The sequence below is a fragment of the Semicossyphus pulcher genome, unplaced genomic scaffold, assembly GCF_022749685.1.
Source record: "Semicossyphus pulcher isolate SPU_LCO1_2020_fin unplaced genomic scaffold, fSemPul1.0.p SCAF_10, whole genome shotgun sequence".
In the NCBI taxonomy this organism is placed as follows: Eukaryota; Metazoa; Chordata; class Actinopteri; order Labriformes; family Labridae; genus Semicossyphus; species Semicossyphus pulcher.
This window is the reverse complement of record NW_027211604.1, coordinates 13,751,808-13,771,305: the sequence shown is the minus strand read 5'-3', so window position 1 is coordinate 13,771,305 and position 19,498 is coordinate 13,751,808. Positions and strand designations below refer to the sequence as shown.

The 19,498-nt window shown below is 40.5% G+C and overlaps 1 protein-coding gene across 3 annotated transcripts; it reads right to left on the bottom strand.

Moving 5' to 3' along the window:
- Positions 1-1,302: 1,302 nt before the first annotated feature.
- Positions 1,303-17,564, bottom strand: arfip2b (ADP-ribosylation factor interacting protein 2b). Of its 3 annotated transcripts, none has more exons than XM_069674511.1 (9): positions 17,296-17,564; positions 14,865-14,975; positions 11,823-11,879; positions 10,167-10,275; positions 6,741-6,856; positions 6,404-6,625; positions 6,100-6,257; positions 4,991-5,165; positions 1,303-4,879 (listed from the first exon to the last, which is right to left on the bottom strand). In XM_069674511.1, exons 2-9 carry the CDS (start codon positions 14,961-14,963, stop codon positions 4,724-4,726), a joined length of 1,092 nt encoding a protein of 363 aa, XP_069530612.1. In that variant the 5' UTR covers positions 14,964-14,975; positions 17,296-17,564; the 3' UTR covers positions 1,303-4,723. The 3 variants fall into 3 exon arrangements, with proteins under 3 accessions (XP_069530612.1, XP_069530620.1, XP_069530629.1); XM_069674519.1 differs by having other exon boundaries at positions 11,847-11,879; XM_069674528.1 differs by lacking the exon at positions 11,823-11,879.
- Between the last annotated feature and the right edge of the window lie 1,934 nt (positions 17,565-19,498).

Below are 19,498 nucleotides of genomic sequence, written 5' to 3'. Positions count from 1 at the left end.
CAGGCACTACAATCACAGACAATTTTCAAGTGATTTAACTCATAATTTCCTTATTTAATATTTTAAAAAAGCATAGTATTTCCTATTAATAGAAATACCCCATGTTATGTTTTTTTCCATGTCGAATGCCTCAGGAAACGTCGTTGGGAAAATCAAGCTTTTTCATCCATCCTCGCGTCAAAGGAATGCATTAACTGACTTTAATTATAATTTAGGTAACTTATCAGAGCCCAGCGGTGTATTCCGCATAGATGACAACTATCAAGCCAAAATATTCATGAATAATCTTAACTTTCAATTGTGGCTCTACACAGTTGCAAATATCCTCTGCTTATTTTCGAGATGGGAAGCTGGAAGAAAAAAAGACGAACTAACAGTAATTAAATGTAATTGAACTTATACATCACATATTTGTTGGGATATTCACATGCTGAATACGAGAAATGACACAAATGACTCCAAAAGTGTTGTAAGAATAAGCAATGTCATTGTGTTTTTCTAAAAACAAGACATCATTAGCCTAAATGGAAAATGTTTGAAGCTAGTTTCACTGTCAGTTTTTCACAGGTCACATCATCACAGAAATGTTCATAACGCTACAAATGATACACGATTAAAAGCACGGCGGTGATTTATCAAACAGTAAACTTTCATCTCAATAGCTAGAAAATAATTTAACTCACCGTGCTTTCAAACTGTAGCTGTCAAATAAATCCTCACTCTTGATATTGCCTCGTGCTCTTGCAGAATGCTACTGTTTGTCTCGTGAACAGCAGCCACAGGTGCAGCGCGCGCCCGCACCAATCACATTCAAGTGACTTTGCAGTCACGCCCTTTAGGAAAGTGCCAACCAAAAATAGGGGGTAACCTCTCATATTGGGTGGTCAATCCGCTTTAAAATAAAAATAATATACATAAGGCGATTTATAGCACTTTGTCATATTCACTTTGGAAGACAGAATATTGTTTAAACTATGAACAAGGGTCAGGTAAAGTGAAATATAATATGAGAAAATATTACTCAATATTAAATAAAGAACTATCATGACATTGTTCAAAAACTACAATACAAATCTATTATATTTACAATAATACATTTTATGAACACAACTGCAGTTAAACAACAAAAAAGGTGACAACTATATATAAACTTAACTTGTGTGAAAATGTGTAAACTGCTGATCCTTAGGTTTTAGAAGAACATAATTTTGTTGTAACTTGAAAGAAATTTGATAAATGTATCTTTATTATTTCTGAAAAACATTTATATCAGTATATTTACAAGATTAAAGTTCAGTTTGGTTGAATCTAGATGGTTTCTTCTCTGTCTGCATGTAACAGTAAGCTCACTGGACTACAGTGCAATACAAATGAGATGAAGGAGGAAACAGAAAATACAGCCAGAGCATTTGAAAATGTGTACTTTTAATTTTGTTCCCTTGGGGGGGGCGGGGTGGGACTTTTCAGGTCTGAGTGAGGAATGAAGGCAGAGCATCACATCAACCCATGACACGACTTCATTTATCATCTTAAATACCATTATGTGCAATCATTCATACAGTACAACACACCAGCTCAGCCTAGAAAACATTGATTGTACACAAATAAAATATCTCATTTTATAAATCTTGGTTCTCTCTAGGCAACAATGTAAAGACTAGGCTAGTAAGAGTGACTTTAAATGCCACAATTTCAATGTCATTATTTTCAATTTACTGATTCACAACTACAGAACAAAAGAAAATCCTATTGCCATCCATTTTGGAGTTGGGGTTAGGAATTTGAAAGGGGCAGGTTTGGAAAAGAGGAGTCACATTATTTTCAATATTGCTGTGTGGCGGTCAAACAGACCAGGAGCTGGCCAGTACATTACAGTATTCAGCTGTACATTAGGTCAGAACAAGCCAGAACAAAATACACCCATTTGACACACTGATACGCAAGAATCCAGAAAACACAAGTACAACAAATCATCATTTCAATCAATCAATTTTCTTTCATCATTGTCTTTAGTAGTGCAGCGCTAAAAAGTAACCGTTACGATTCTGCTTCAAAATTTAAAATCAACACCCTTCAAGCATGTCGTGCCAGCCAGGGCGCAGAAGGCCAAGAGTAGAGCATCAGTGCGTTCACACATATCTGCACATATACTTTGGATCGCTGCCTGCCATGCAAATACAGGCGAGACAAGAAGCTGGACTCGTTAACTGATGGAGCTCTTCCTTCTGCTGCTTGAGGCTCTCGTGAGTTAAATTCAGCATGGTAAAACATTCAAGACACCGGATTACCTTCATTTGACTTCATAGGATTTACACTAGAAAACTTAAAAGCTGCATCAATTAATTTAAAATTATTTTTTGGAGTATATATCAATTACAGATTTGGTTATCCTGAGGCATGTTTCATGTTAAATGTCATATACTCAAATTGAGTAACTTGCACAAACCAGTTTAGTGTACAACATGTTGATTCAATCAGATTAACACAGAGAACGAACATAATAAATACAGTGATGACAACAATTGAGCATTACATATGAAGTACCATACTGATAGTTCGTGGTAAGACCTTCCCTTAATTGTCAATGGATGATTGTCTACTACCTGTATGCTAAGATGACATATCACGAGATCAAACATATTATGCATCAGTAGTGTTATCCCATTCCCAAACTACTCATTAACAAGGTTCAATGTCAAATTAATAGGATTAGTAATATTAGACAACTGCTGTAATCTTCAGTGTGAAGAAAGGTAAACTTAGACAAGTACGTTGTGTTATGAGGACTAAATTATGAATTTAACTTTCAAAAGCACGTATAACTGTTGTCTATTAAATAAGGAGTTGATCTGAATTCATTCAAGTTCGTTGGATCTTAAGTGACTAACAAACCCATCATACCGAAATCAACTCTCCCTTGAAGCCTCCTTCAGTCCACAGTGAGTCTAAACCATAGACTGTGTAAAAAGATGGACGACATGACAGCTCCCTGAAAGTGAAGCCAAAACCTCTCTATCGCCCCCTGCTGACTGGCTGCAGTATAGGTCATAAAGCCCGCCTCCTCCATGTTAACAGATGGGACATGAGTCAAACTATAAAATCAAACTACACGCCACATAAATGTTTCTCAAACACGGTTTCTGTTGGTTCTTATCATGCTGATTTACATCTGACAAGTTTAGTTTTAATTAGTTATTTGATGCTGTAAAAAGGATGATTGACAGCTCTGTTGACAAATACGGCTCCTGCAGCTGATCAGTTTTGGATTAGCAGAGTAGAGGAGGAAAGACGAGAAGAGACGTAACTAAAACAATCACTACAGTCTTTGAAGTTTACATATCTGTGAACGTCTGCTTCAGACCAACACAAGAAGCTGTTCTGCTGTTAAATACGCAGGCATGCGGGATCCTTGCTGTTTTTATGGTAAGTTAAGTGTGTGTTTTGGTTAGCGGAAGTGGCTATGGCCGCTGCACCTGCCGATCTCTACTGCGCAACTCTGGCTCCATATGACGTCACAATCACAAGATGGCAGCGCCAATCACAGGGGCTATTTTGGCATCAATTTCATACAATGACAGCAGATGAGACGCGCCTTCCATCTTTATATACAGTCCTTGATAAAAAACAATCAATTCTGCTTAAATAACCCTTGAACTTGTTGCAACGAGCCGTCACCCCATAAACATCTCTTTCCTTTAACTTTGGGTAAACTAAATAAAATTAGTTAGACTAAACATAGGCAGTGTTCTTATATGATCTTTGCATATACGAGTTGAAGTCAAAGAGTTTTCAGGTCGCAATTTAGAATCTGTAGCACTTCTGATAATGACAGCCAAAGCACTGCGGCATTTGTAGTGTAGAACACCAGCACAGATCGCCTGAAGAGTAAGCTGACCTTCAATCTCAAGCACAGGACATACAGCAGACTAAAAACTAAACAAAACTAAAACACAATCTTGTGTTTTTTACGAGCAACAAAAACTCATAATAGCTATATGAGAGGTGAAACAGTACTTCATTTAAAATGTACATTGATTTGTAATGTCGGGACATTCCTTTCCAGTGTACCAAACAAATCCCCTCATGTGTAGTTTGAAATCTGAACGTATTTTACTTCCTGCAGGCTGCATTTAAAGTACACAAGCTCACATATAAGGAGGCACACTAGGAGAGTTATAATGTCTGGAAGAGTTTTGATGTAGTGTTTGGGTTCATCTGAGTACGTTTTAATGGGGTTGCCATTTTTCCTTTTTCTCATCTGTGGTAATATGAAGTTTTATCTCAGAGCACTGGGGGCACTTGAGTATAGTAGTGGCTGTGAACATGAAACAAGCTCACACAGCAAAATAATGTCGAGATAGAGGAGGGGTTAAGACAAATAGGAGGGAGGGAAGGGAGAGTTGCACAGTTTCTCTGGGAACAAAGCACAAAGAGAAGGTTAGAGTGACAAAAAGGAAGTTTGGGAGAGGCACTAAGAGCCCCCAGACTGTTCATGAAACTGGCCACTTGGTTTCCTGCTGCATTAAGCCCATTCATCTATAATACCCTGCATTTCATCAGTCCAATCCTTCATCTGTCCCATCAACCAGCCACACGCTCATCTCACATCTTCATCCACCCATGTATCTGTATGTGGTTCCCTCTGTAGTGGTCCTCTGTAAGTTAGGGGGTTTCAACAGGTAACAGGTGGAGGTGGTCGAGTAGGAGGCCGCAGTGGTCCGTCTCACTGCTCCTCTAACCAGGAGGGCTTGTCGGCCCCTGGAGGCCTCAAGATTATGTTGAACTGCTTCAGCGTCTGCTCCAGCTGCTGCTGGTTGCCAGCAAAGTACGCCGAGATGGCGTTATGGAAGAGGAGGAGCTGCTTATGCATCACCTTCACCTGAGAGAGAGAAACCAGGATGGGAAGAGAAATCATTGAGTCATTTAGAAGCAGATATTATTTTACGCTTTGAAGGCTGATGATGATGGAGGCCATAGTAAGCCCACTCACCTTATTCTCCTCCAGGAACTTGAGTTTAATGGTGACGTCTGAGCGGAGGCGTTCGTATTTGTCCTTCTGGAGCTGGTACTGTTGCTGAGCAGCATCTATGCGAGCCATGGCGACAGCGTCCCTCGGACCCAAACTCAGTTCCTCTAGGTCTGACCGGTAGGCATCAAACTCCAGTCTGTAGATGAAAAAATACTGATCAAAAACCCTGCCCTTTAGTGGAAGTGTGGGATTCAACATAAACACTTTTTCAGCGGAATCAATTTTTGGTAATTTTGCAATAGACACATATATTGTTTGTTTGTTGTCTTTCTGTGCATCACTCAGGTTTCAGAAATATTTACAGATATAACCTCAAAGATTTTAGTTGCGTTCTCTTTGATACCATCTTCTGGCGATAAATGGTAATGGCGGGAGCACACTTCCCACACATCCATATCCAGACATCTACAGCTGGCTCCCTTTGTTACGGTTGTAACTCTTGATTTTCCTTGCTGATGGTCGCTTTCCTTTTCAGACTGTTTGCCTTCATCTGAGCGTCAAATTTGTTTCTTTTTCTTTGGATTTTCACTTATTGTTGAAGTTGTATCTGTAGTCATCGATCTTTGTTTGTTTGTTCAGCCATAGTAGATTACTGTTCACTCGCAACACTTGCAGAGACCGGAAAAGCAGCCGCTTAGCTCCGCCTACTCTCTCTGGCAGACCAACCACTGCCGGCTGATGGAAAACGCGTCACTAACTGGACGCCGCTTCTGATTCTTTCTGCGAATGTCGCCACAGACACCCAGTCCATAATAATTATATATATTGCAAATGCAAAGGCTTTCATCAGTGGGCCACAGGCTCAATCACCATTGTGTTACCTCATTCGGCGATAGATAGTGACTTTAAGGTATGAGTACAATTTTCCTAGAAAAACAAAATATAGACTTTTACAAATATGATATAATATAAATCATCACTAATGGGCCTCTATACATGTGTGTTGTGTAACCGACGGTTAGCATGCTAGCACAAAGCAGGATTAAGCTTTGTTCCAATATTTTCTTGGTTTCAAGCTGATCATCCTATAAAAAGGATTTAAATCCAGTCTCTGTCCTGAATGTCCTTACCTTGCATTTTCATACATCTTGATGGTCATCAGGGTGTCCTCCATGGTCTTGTTGACCAGTGTGTTGATGCTCGACACAAAGAAGTTAATGGCACCAAGTAGAGTCTCTCCATTCTTACACAGCAACTTCTGAGTCTCTGCATTGTAGCCAAACTCATCCTGTAAGGGCAAACAAGGGCGATAGAAGAGGAATGGAATGAATGCTTTTTAGTGTTACATAACCCCTCACCCCTCTAATGTTATCTAAAAGCCCTAACGCAGGACAAAGTTACATTAAAACTACAAGAACAGATTTAAGGCCTCACCCTTAGCTCGGGAGATTTCTGACTGAGGTCAGCGAAGGTGTCACCCAGCGCGTGCTGCGTCTGCACCATGTTGTAGAAGTGGTTGGTCAGCGCTCGGGCCAATCGCAGCACAGTCTCATATTTCCTCTTAGTGTCTCTCAGCACCTCAATCTGGGCCTCCAGCTCCAGGTCCACAGTCCGGGAACCCCGACCGAAACGCTCTGAGATCATTTGCTTTGTACACTGAAACAAAGACGGAATACACACGGAGACTTCAGCAATGAAATTCAATTCTGTGATGGCATCACACTGCCTATAAAACATAGAGCGTTAGTCAGCATTACAGAAACGTAGATACCTTGTAAGTGTTAAGACCCCACTTCTTCATTGTCTCTAGTTTTTCCACAGCCACACCGCGGGTCGCTTCTTCTGCCGTCATTGACGAGCTGCTGCTGCTGTGGTGCATGTTGGACCCTGAGGGATAAGACCCAACAACATGGTAACCAACCAAAGCAAGCAAACACACACATCATGGTAGACAACAAGATTAACCCCAGCAAAGAACAGACCGAATACAGAACTGATGACTGATTAAGCATGTTCTCAAATCTCTGTTTTTTGCCACCACCATTAACAGCTTTAAATCATGCATAGGAGCAAGATAGGGTTAAAGAGTGAGTCAACAGAAAGAAGAAAACTGCAGAGCAGGGATATTTTGCGTCACTACTCAATGTGATGAATGAACGTAGAGCCTCAGCATTCAACTTCACCCTCTTTATCTCCCCAGTACCTTTGTATTCATTTGATTCGCTTGCCGTTCGGCAGAAGAAAGAACCGGATGGGGGAACGCTACTTCGCCTGGCCTTCATACGCAGGTCTGTGACAGTGGATGGGTGGGCGGTGGGAGGGTATGGATGAAGGAATGGTTCAGGGTGAGGATGATTTACGGTGGGGTGTGGGGTGGCATTTATATAGGAGTAGTTTTAAATAATGGGCATGTTGTTATCAGGATCAGGATATCAAATAATAGATGAATATATATAGATTTCAGATATGAAGTTGTTTTTAGGATGAACAAGCATGCCAAAGATGAAACGTAGGAGGGTGAATTGTTAGGAGGAGCAGGGAGATGCAGAAAAGAGAGCAAAGCAGGACGTCAAAGGGGAGAAGAGGAGGATGAGGAACACGTAGGAGGGAAGGATGAAAAGAGGATGGAGGATAAAGATAAACAAGTGTGAAGATGAAAAGACAACATTTAGTGCATGACACTCTGTGAACAATGCAGACAAATGAGTGACGATGAAGACGGGGGCAGTATAGCGTGCGACTAAATAAACTGGATCAGACGTCTATTTAAGATGATAAGGGGCTTAAAATACAAAAAGTTTTACCCAGTAATATTTTACTTCCGTCATTAATACTAAAGGTCTTTGTACAAATACACATAAGCGTGAAGATGCTACACAGAAGTTCAGAGATCAGTTTAGTGAGTCATTCAGGAAAAAAAGCATAGACCATTTTCGAGGTGCGCCTTAAACTGCAAGAGACTTCCACCAGAAGAATACCATGTAAAAGACATGCTGTTATGAAGGAAATATCCCAGCCAGAAATAAGCCCGTCTGTCCACTGATAAAGTGAAACTTAGATGGAGATAAAAGCGACAGAGAAGCTGTTTCCCAGCTGCCTAAAAAGACAAACTCAGTATAAAAAGCATCTTTCCAAAATGAGATATCTATCATGTGAGAAATATAACACTACTGTTATTATGTGCCATGCTGTTAAAAGATTAATATCTTTGTTGATGGCAGTATTCACAGACTAAATGTTCTAGTTTATAAAAATGACATCACATTTTGGAAACAAGCTCTCCATCATTAAGAATAATTAGGTCTAAGAATCCACCTAATCCTTTAACTGGGATCCTTTTGTTAAACTCTGCATTGTAGCGCACAGCAGGGCCTGAGAGAGAGAGCGGGACAAACATGTTAGTATGAGCGGCTTTTTCCCCTTTGACACTGTGCATACAGCTACACTGCAGAAGTCAGTGCCATGAACTAGAAAGAAATCCCTTTGTAGAGTCTCAGCTTGTGCAGAGTCTCCGAGACACTGTGTATTACATCTATTTAACATTCTGTGTGAATTAATTTTGGTGAGTTTACCAGCAGTCTTTGCTGCCTGGGAGTTAGAAGAAGCTTTGTAACAATGAACTGGGATTGCTCATAATGAACTTGTCTTTCTGTAGAGCTATTTGTGCATTATACTGCATTAAGACCTAGGGATGTAGACGAATAATCGAGTAGTCGTTGTTGACATCATTATTCGAGTAACGTTACGCGTTGTTTTCGGCTAAAGTAGCGTAACTCAGTTACATGCACCATGTCAGCCGTCACCAGGAAAAGTGATGTCTGGAAGTAGTTTGACGACGACGGTAAAAAAGACGACGGTAACATGCTGTGAAAGATATGTGGTGTTAAACTTATATTATAGATATACTAGTTGTATGCTTAAAGCACGAGGAGAAGCCACCGGAGACACGGAGTCTCGCATCACATCATTTGCTAGCCCTGTTAGCACACACCGTTGCAATGATATCAGAGCAGAGAACATTAGCCTGCTAATAACGGACATGGTGACTGGAGACATGCTTCCATTGAGTGTTGTGGAAGGAGAAGGCTTCCGTGAGCTGATAGCGTTTGTTGAGCCGGAGTACAAGCCACGATCACGCCGGACAACAGCTACGAGAGTGGAAAACATGCGAGTTACGTGTTCAGCAACACAGAACAGAAGTCCATACAGTCCGCTGCCGCTGTGACGTTTGAGAACAGAATGTTACAACGTTAATTGAAGGGTCTGTTGAGGTTGTTTAATGCATTTGAAATTGCACTTGCTTTCTATTGTTGGCAATTTATTTACATTAATGTAAAAGTGTTAGTTAATGTTCTCTTACAAGCATATAGCCGGCTATTTCTGGGCTGGGAGGTCCGTGTCCGACGTGTGTGTGTTTTTTTTAACAGTAAAAAATATATAATTTGCAAGTACTCGGTTACTCGTTCATGAGGTAATTAGATTACTCGAATGGATTACTGGAAATGCCCATCTCTATTAAGACGATTATAAACAATATCATGGGGTAATGTCGGGGGAGAGTTTCAGGTACCGGTGAGACAATTTAAGGCAGGTCAGTTTGAGTTACAGCACTTTTTTTTTTATTAATATAATATTTCCATCAAGGCGGTTAATATTTTCATCAGGATGTTACTGTGGCCATACTTCCTTTTCTTCAGGGCACTCAGGTAGCTCATCTATTAAAGGGCATTAAGGTTTACTGGAGCGGCCCTGGTTCGATTTAAACACTGGTCCTTCACTGCACATCATCTTCCTCACCTTACCTGCCTGTCCTGCCTTTCACTATCAAATAAAGGTTACATGCTTTTTTTCTTTTTATCCAGAAACTATATTTCCATTAGAATACACTTTGGAAAATATGAATGGTTTTTAAAATCACTCTTCCGCCCTACTTTCTTTCAGGTCTAAACATAGGACCATTAAAACTGAGTAATACAGACCACTTACACACTGAGACGGGGGGGGGGATGATTCAGCACATATTGACCACCAACCACCGCAAATTAATTACAGCATGATCTCATGGGAAGAATGAAAGGAAGCCACAGAAACTGAACACCTCATCATCCTCTGAATAAACTCAGAGAATCAAGAACAGAAGAAGTCCAAATGTGACACGGTGACACGACAACCGAAAAGAGACAATACGTGACTGTACCTTTGATTGAGCTGGTGGGGATGATCCCCTCTGCGGTTCCTCCATAACCACCAGATACAATGCTCGTCTCGTTGAGATTGGGACCTGATACCATCACCTGCTGTAAGTCCTGCAAAGTTTAAGTGCAAAAAATTGTAAAAAAGAAGAAGAAAGGGAGGGTGTGAGGGTTCAGGGTGGAGACATGTAGGCAGGAAAGTATGACTTCAGTGTTAAACTCAGACACGTAGACGATGTAGGTTATAATCTAGTCACTAGAGGGGGACAAACACTGCTGTGTTAGGAAGGTTAGTGTGTACACATCATCTTTAAGCAGCGTCTAACTTATCTTATCTGAAGGCCAAGAGGGAAAACTACACAGCAAACACAACACTTAAGAGCCCAGTTAATAATCAACCTAACTAAGCTAAGCTTGAGCTGAACCTCCTGCCCTAATGGAAGCAAGAAAGGCGACTTAAACACCACAGCTGTGATAGAGTTTAAGTCCAGTGACCTTAATGATCTATGCAGCAGGAAATGCTCAAGCAAACTATTTTTCGCTGCCAAAATATATGAGCCAAAATAATCACAGGCTTTAGAGAAGCTCAGGATCAGGAGGGGGACGCCACGCGATCCATCTCGTGTGTTTTCCTTAATTCAACTCACCGTTTTCTTTTGTTTGCCTTCCTGCTCGAGTACCAGCGAGTTAAGAAAAAGAAACATTCGTGAGGGATTTATGGAAAAGGAAAATGTGGCCTGAATAGATTTCTCACTTTGGCAAACTGTATGTGAAGCTCTACAGCAAACAGGTTTAAATTCAGCTCCTGTCTGCGCTGCGAGAAAGCCTCTTATTTCATTTGTTAGAAACATCAGTGACTGAACTCTGAGCAACACATATGTAGTATGTAAACGCCAGCATGATATTCAGCTTCCTGAAACCTTGGGCCGAGACTCTTCAGGAAGAATGCGTCGAGGAAACTTAACGCTATGAAAGGGAGGCAGCTATTTCCTTTGTGTAGGCAAACACAAAGAGCGTGTTTGACACGCAGAAAAGGAAGCAAAAATGTGACTGATGTGATTTGTGCTGTCGAGGGTTAAACAGCATTCAGGTAGGAAAAATAAGCGCTATTAGATAGTATGTCGGCTTTATACATTCATAGTCATGGTCAGAACGCTGTTAGCTTTCTTCTGCATAAACACAACAACATTTCTCTTTATGACTGAAACATCAAACCAGAACAAGCACAGGTAATTCACATCAATATTGAAGCAGTAGTAATGATGATTATTAGTATGACACCATGTTTGTTTTGACAACCAACACCCACTAAAATTAAGGAATCACACTCACACGTTACCCGAGTGCACACACAGAATCAAGGCTATATCTGTTAATTTCATGGAGACAGACTGTTAAAATGTTCAGACTCAGTTCAGAGGAAATCTCAGGTTAGAGACTCCTTCCACCAAGAGTTAGTGGGGTCAAGTTAACAGGCAGCACAATACTCCCTGCACAGTGGTTTGCCATTAAATTGAAATATCTGACATTCTGTGGTATAAAACGACGAAGTGATGCGAGGAAATTTAATGCAACATAAATTCAAACCACTGAGCAGAGCAGTATTACACACCAACATGAAGACGCACACACACAGATGCACATACAAATGGCCTGCTCACCCTGTTGCCTCTGGAGCTCCCTACCTTCTCATCTAAGCTCCACTGCAGTTTTGCAGCCTGCACAGAGATGAAGGAAGGGGGGGGTCGACGAACACAAAACAACAACAAAGAAACAAATAGAAAAAGGAAAGGAGACAAAAAGAAAATAATCCATGACTGAAATCATGAAACGGGATAGAACGATGCAAAAAAGAAATCCCAGAAAACTCATTGTAACGTCCACAGACAGCAGGGGCGTGGGATGGAGAGCAGCGATGATGATATCACAGCAGGTCGGGTCATTAAGAAGATTTATATTCAGTTTCAAGCGGATCATCTTTTCCACATCTGTAATGTGTTACCACAACTCTGCCATGATATTATTGCATCACTGTCTGCACAAAGAAAATACAGATTCTCATTCAAAGTGCAAAAATGAAGGTGTTCATTTACAAAGCATTAAAGTCTTAAAACATTAACGGAACAGAAAAGAGCCATGTACACACACACACACAAACATCCACACAAACACCAAAACTCTCTGTTTAAGCAGCTCATTTTGGACTAATTCAGGGTCAGGTTAGTTAAACGTTCTCTGCTGATGCCTGCAGCCTTTTAGGTCAGTTTTGAATATTCAACATTAGTCAAATATGGATACTCTGACCAAACAGGAAGTGAAAAAAAAAAGAGGACACGGCCTGCTTAACTACATTTCCTCCTTCCGTCTGTCTGTCTATATATATCTTCTGCCTTGTGTTGTGGCATCTGTTCAATGTGGGAGCAAACTGACGCAGACACTGATCCCTCCCTGGATACTTTGTTGACACAGTGCCTGTTCTCTGAGATAAAGCAAACTACAGCACCTTTAAGTCATCATAAAATAATGTGGCTGTCATATCTTAACTGTGAGGTTTAAGAGGCTTATGAAAAAGTTGTGCCTACTTATGTAGAGATATTGCGTGGCTATGGCATGGTAGATATAAGCTGGAAAGCAGAGGCTCTGCTTTAAAATGCCACAAACTCTGTGCAGTGTTGTAACGCTAACAATACAATTGGGATGCCTCCAAATTAAAAGCACAAGTAATCACCTCTGCTGAACTGTTTATAACAGCATACGCATCTTAAACTGCTGTTGTCTGTCTGATTAGACACCAGAGAGCCACTGTGATGCATCGCGTGTTTTTGCCAGGACGCTGCTGGCAGTTTGTCGTCTCTCTGTCACTGTCAAGCTGCCACTCAGCATCCTGTTCTGACACTACAGCAATGCTACAACATCTCTAACAACCATTCTTCCTTCTTCCTTAACCTGCCACTCTTCATCTCTGCATGAGCGACACAGGCTGCTGCAGCTTCAACTTGAAGAGCTGCACAGCAGATATCAATCTGACTTCACCCAAGGACAAAGCACAGCCGGTTTCAGATTAATTGCGGAGTTGCTATGACAACTGGTTAATATCCAGCACTAAACAGTGCAGATAAACACTTCACATACATGAACACTTGCTTCGCCTTGATAGCTTTGTGAGAAGGCAGTGTTTTCTTTTACTACTGTAGAGGAGCCACACGTAGTTTGGTGAGCAAATAACACATTAACTGCCTGTGCTTCTTCCAGGATCTTCGGTCTATTTGTCCAACAAGGTGCGCCTCGGGAGGCAGGAACCTGTTCCACGTTAACTTAATCTGCAGCTCCACTTATTTCATTCGAACTGACTCTGGCTAATATACTCCTGAAATGACTTAAACATGGTGTCTTTCGCCTTCAAATGAGGCCCAAAAGAGCTTCTGTGAATGACAGGTCCCCACCTGAAGAGCAACACCTACATCTGAGAGTTTAGCATTTCAGTCAAACAGATCGTAGTGTTAAAATTAATCAAATAAACCTGAGGAGTGTCTGCAACCTGAACAAGACGCCACAGGAGCTGTTCATGGGAACAACTGGTTCCCAAGGAGACATTGGGTCAAAAACACCTGATTTCCCAGGAGGAAATCGCCCCACAGCTGTAACTATGCAGACACACACGACTCCTGACAGACAATACACCGACCAATACTAATTCAATCCAGGGAGAAAACATACAGCTTGTGATTAATCATTATGCACTGAGAAGACAAACACAGACATACATTGAGGCCACATTCAAACAGTCAGTGTTCAGGACTGACAACTAACTAAGAAGAGCCAGTGCAGTGGCTGACAGGGGAGTGCCTGTTCAGAGGGGGCCAATTGTTGACCCCTGGAAGCGCCACTGCTAGCAGCATTGTCAGCCGCTGCTCCGATCAACTTCACACTCCTCTCCCTGAGGCCTTCAGCAAAATACTGGCCCAGTGTGAAGTCGATCGGATGATCAGTTCTCCAGATTCCATCCTTCATTGGAAGACGTCCTAAATTGTGGTGTGCAAATAACCACAGATCAGTAGCTACTATTGTGTGAATGGCATCAAGAGCATGTTTACTTAACTACCGCCATGATGGTTGACAACGTAGTAATAGTAATACCACGTAATGGCTAAGCTGTGGTAAGTATGTAGGTTTTATTTTCTTCACGTGCTCTCATGTGAAAGATATGACCTTCAAAGATAGTCCAGCCTGACTGAATACATTTTCAAGTTAAGGCTACTGTTAGAATATCCTGAAGAGAAAACTACTGGACAAAGAATAAATATCTGAGTGGCTGATTGAAGAGAGACGAGCATAACCTGAGAAACTGACAACCTTTTTCACAGGCTGGAAATCCGTTGAAAGACAATAAGCCATGAAACAAATGTCAAGGGCAAACAATTGCCCAGCAGTATGCGTCGATACCTTTTCTCATATAGCAAAAGAAATAAGAGAAATTGCTGTAAAGTAAGCATATGAGTTATAAGAACTTTATACTCTGTTGTCTCTGTACTGGTTTGAGTATTTAAATTATCTTTTGTCAGTTTGGGTCAGGGGTAAACGCTTCAGTTTGCATACTTGTTCCCCTGTGTGATGGCTTTAAATAGGTAAACACACAACGACACAGGGTGGTCTTAAATTGTTACACACAGTCGACTGTCACCGATACAGTAGCTATGACCCACCTGTTCAAGGCTGTCGTCTTCTGGTAGTGTTCCTGTGTCACCGTTACTGTTGATAGGAATCTCCATTGTGGCAGCTTTACTCATAATGCTGTCTGTCATAATGCACTGTGTCTGTTAGAGACAAAAGAGAGAGAAAGACAGAGCATGGATACAACTGAAGCTGCCGCATGTAAATACAGTGGAAAAAGGCAGAGATGGAAAAACAGCGAGGCCTAAATGCTGCTTTGAACAGGAGAGACCAAAGAGCGTAGTCAAAACAGCCAAATCATTAAGCAGATGGGAATATAATTGCCACAAACAAGCCAGGAGGTGGTTTTCAAAGAGCCAGGCGACCGCTCGGCATGAATACAGCAGACCTATGAAAGCCCCACACACAGGAGCCGCCACTACAATGAGCTGTCGTGTTGAAGTGGCCACTCCGCTCTGAAGCTCAATTACAGACTGCACTTTAGCAGCTCCCACTTTTCCTAAAAACCCAGACTGGAGGAGAGACAGCAAAATTATTCACATTATCATTGTCTAGTGAGTCTGAAAGGTCAATGTGAATTTACCTGCTGCACATATTCACTTATGTTACAGTCAGACAGTATTCATGCTGGACAAACTGTAATGCAGCTCTAATTTCTGGCTCGGACACGATAATAAATTCACATCCTACTGAATTCACTCCCACAAACACTAATGGCCGATGCGTGTGTGTACTGTATGTGTGTGTAAGACGTGGCCACAGATGGTGATGAAACATTTTGGTCTATTTGAAGACCTGCAAGACGATTATTGTGGTTTTCACATTGCAGCAAAGGGAGTCGGCATTAATAACACCTGAAAAAACTGTAAATAAGTGCTATGCAAAAAGAGACACAAGAGCCAATAACGCAGCACGTTTGCACTTGCTGTGGGTGTTTTGATGCTTTTTGATTCTTTAGGTTAATTAAAAAGGACTGTAAAGTGTAGTTCTCAATACTGCATGTTGATTTTTTTCTTGAAACATTAACATGAAAAACAATCGCAGCCACTAGACGAAAGTAAAGGTAAAAAATAATGTGTTTGCCAGTAAGTGGCTACACAAATATTTACCATAAACCACTGGCAACTGGTTATAAAGCTGTAGAGACAATATAAAGTAGTACTCACTTACCAACAAATGTCTCGCAAAGTAATTCAGAATATTCTATATATTACGCTTTTAAACTTATTTGTAGTTTAATCTTACATATCCTTAACATTTTTGATAGCACCACTGAAAGACAGGATTTACAGGACATAGCCTAACTCATATGTAGCATACAAATGAGTACAGGGTAAAGGTGGATTATATAAGTAACCTATGGGCAACACTTGGGCTTATTTAACATAAAAGTTAATGATGTCTTGATGAGCTGGTTGGTTGTAACTTGAAGATAACTATCGCCGGTTTATGGTTTGATTACTTGCTGGCACAAGTAGGCTTACAAGATGCTGTTTGAAGGGAGGTACAAGTACAGTTTGTTTACATTTACTCTGACCTCGCCTAAGTGGGCTTTTCCATTTTAAAAGCACACTTGGCCATGCCCAGACCATTTCCTGTAAAATGCCACATCTCTGTTTACTTTTTGGGAGAGAAGTTTTGCTTCTCTTGCTCAACAATAGCAAACACGATAAATACTTGTTACCGCTCCTGTGTCAGAGCCTTGAGAGGGATAGAAAGAAAAAACTTGACACCGTCCTCTTATTAACAGTTCATATAATATAATACAACTTAAAATAAAACATTAGATATTGAGCTGAGATTCTACAGTAGCTATTTAACAACAATACTTCAATCCACCATGTTTGTCTCTCAGAAAAATCCCTTTGGAAACAAAGTGGTCTCGTACATTCACCAAAATATGAGTCATTGACAGTTTATTATTAAGAATGGGGTTCAAAAAATAACCTTGAATATCCATTTAACAGCACCGAATATACTTCAACAGAGGCAGTGTACGTCACCATTATTATATTAAAATACCGAGAGTAATGATGTACTTTTAAAGTGACAGACTGGAGATTAATGGCATGATTTTAAAGACCCTGGGCGTCAGTGCAGGTGCACCAGCACAGGTGCACTCTCCAGCAGGTATCGCTGAGTGCAGGCCTCTGGTGGGTTCAATCTGCCAAACATAGTGGGGGTTCATTTGGGCCAGAATAAAAACAACATATCACTATCTATCATTTTTGATATGGTGCAATATGGTGAGGCATTGTTTTCAGGCTGGAGTTCAATTTGCTGGAAAAGGCCTGTTTGTAGTTCATACATCTATCTGTTCAGAGAAAGCTGGTTTAAACTGTAAGAAAATGAAACCCCATTTGAGTTAACTGTACAAAGCTACTACATGAACAAAGGCAGAAAATGTAAATACCCTATCCCAGGCAAAATGCTATATTGTCGTTTTGAAACGGGTTGACTTACGGTGTGCTTGGTCCCGTCGTAAAACCAGAGCTGCTCGTGAAGCTAGCGGACAAGCTAATAACAGGCTAGCGCCAGTGCATCCCAGTGCACGCGCGGCTTAGAGGAGACTGGTGTGTCTTCAGTCAGTCCAGGGCAAAAAATGTCCGTGGGAAACAAAGCAGCGCTCTTGTTTAAGAATATTTAAATGACATAGCCAGGAAATGTCTTGTTTTAACGGCGTTTTCCTTCTGTCTCTCCGTAAATAATCCTCTACCCTGTTTCTTAATGAAGCCAAGAGAAACGCTTTACGGAACTGACGACACCGAAGTATTCATTTCGCAGACGTGCTTCAAACTAAAGATCGTCTATCAGTGAGATGATGGGTCCTCTGTTAGAAAAACAAAAACTGTCACGATGGTGATATGGTGGCTTGGTCAGTTTCAGTACTTTAGTTTATTTTCAATACATTTATACTACACATATTTTGTGAATCAAAGTCTTGTTTTTTTATGAGACATTTGAGTCAAACAATTTTGAAGTAGCGGGATGTTAAAATAAGATAAGATAAGATACGATAAAACTATTAATTCCGAAGGAAATAACAGTGCCAGATAGCACCAAAAATACAGTACAATACAAATAATACAAAATCAACTCAAATATAAGTGAAAATATAAAATATATAATGTATGGGTTAATGCAAAAGAGAGACAGTACCTAACAGAAAAAAACATTACTATAGTCATCTGTAAAAGTAGGCAGTAAGTAATGGTGCAATTGACAGTAGTATTGTCAGTTGTTACAAAGTAAGAGCTTCTATTGCACAATATTATGAGTTATTAAGAAAATATTACATTCTACTTTATACCTCCCTTAGATTGTAAGCAATCTGGCACAACTTAATACAACATTTTTTATCCAGTGGTCTGCCTTCATATTTGTTTTATACGCTGAGGGGATAATTAACAAAAAGTCATAGTATTAAAGTCGAGCTGAAACGGCATTTCGAGAGTATCTAGCATCCATATCGTGATGTATTTCCGAGTGAAACAGGACGTGCAGGCGGGACATTTCATTAGAAGGATTTGATTTGATTGTTGAGAAGTGGGCGTAGACAGACGTTCTCAACAGCGCAGTAGCTAGCTAACTGACCGAGCGTTCTTGGTGCTCTGCGGCTAAATGTTGCAGATTGATTGGTTTAAATTGTTTGGTGCTAACTTACGTAAGCACATGTGAAATTTAGTTTTACCGGGAAAAAAATTATCGGATTTTGATATAAGAATACGAAGAAATTGATTTTCTGTATTTTTGTGGCCTATATTGTCAAATAGATGCTCAATATTACAAGGGATGTGATCTAAAAGGATTGACATTAATTAAAATTAAAATGACATTTTTCATTTCACCTTGACTTTAAAAATGCGCTTAATGATCGTTTGGCCCTGGGGCAATTCACAAGTCTGAATTGTACCTGGAAACTGGAACGGAGTGAGAGTTCATACTGTTTCCTACAATCAGCCACAGTCTAACTCTGGGAAGGTCCTGCAGGTGATGTGTGCAGGTTTCAGCGAGCTGCTGCTGCTTATGGCTGTACATTAACTCAGGTGTGTGAGTTGTACGTGTTCTTTTTATTGTGCCTTAAGAAATACTACGACCTAAGACTGCTGTGAATCCAAAGGTTAGATGCAAACTCCATTTTCCCAGAAAAACTGACCCCTGTGGGGCACAATGTCCTGTAGAAATCATTATAGTTTTATCAAATTAATGTGATTAAATATCCAATGTAAGTCTGCAGACTACTGAGTGATTTTTTTTCTGTCCAGCATTTCATTTTTTATACAAAGTAATACAATATATGAACCTTACCCTTTTTGTATATGTGCAGGTTCATGAAAAAGATTAAATGCACTTTGCAACAAGTATAAAACAGCATTTTTACAGCTCAAGGACGATTAGTGGTGTTAAACAGAGACTATCTATTGTATGGTTACACACATGTAAACGTCCCATCCCAGCCCAAACAGTTACTGATTTGCATACAGTAGCTTGAAAACAATGGGGTCTATGCAAGAGAAATACTTTGGCATGTATTCTTGAATTCTTTAGTTTTAAATATATTATCTTTAGTAACACTGTTTAATATATTCCTTTACTCTCTCCTCCTTGATTGCACATGTCCCCAGTGAGTTACTATGTTCTTACCTGTCTCCTCCATCACCTGTGA

Excerpts from the sequence above, each read along its gene's own strand:
- arfip2b (XM_069674511.1), bottom strand. The coding sequence starts at position 14,963 with ATGACAGACAGCATTATGAGTAAAGCTGCCACAATGGAGATTCCTATC. Across the intron at positions 10,276-11,822 it reads GGAGCTCCAGAGGCAACAGG|GACTTACAGCAGGTGATGGT; the intron begins GTGAGCAGGCCA and ends TAAACTTTGCAG. Across the intron at positions 4,880-4,990 it reads AGTTCCTGGAGGAGAATAAG|GTGAAGGTGATGCATAAGCA; the intron begins GTGAGTGGGCTT and ends TCTCTCTCTCAG.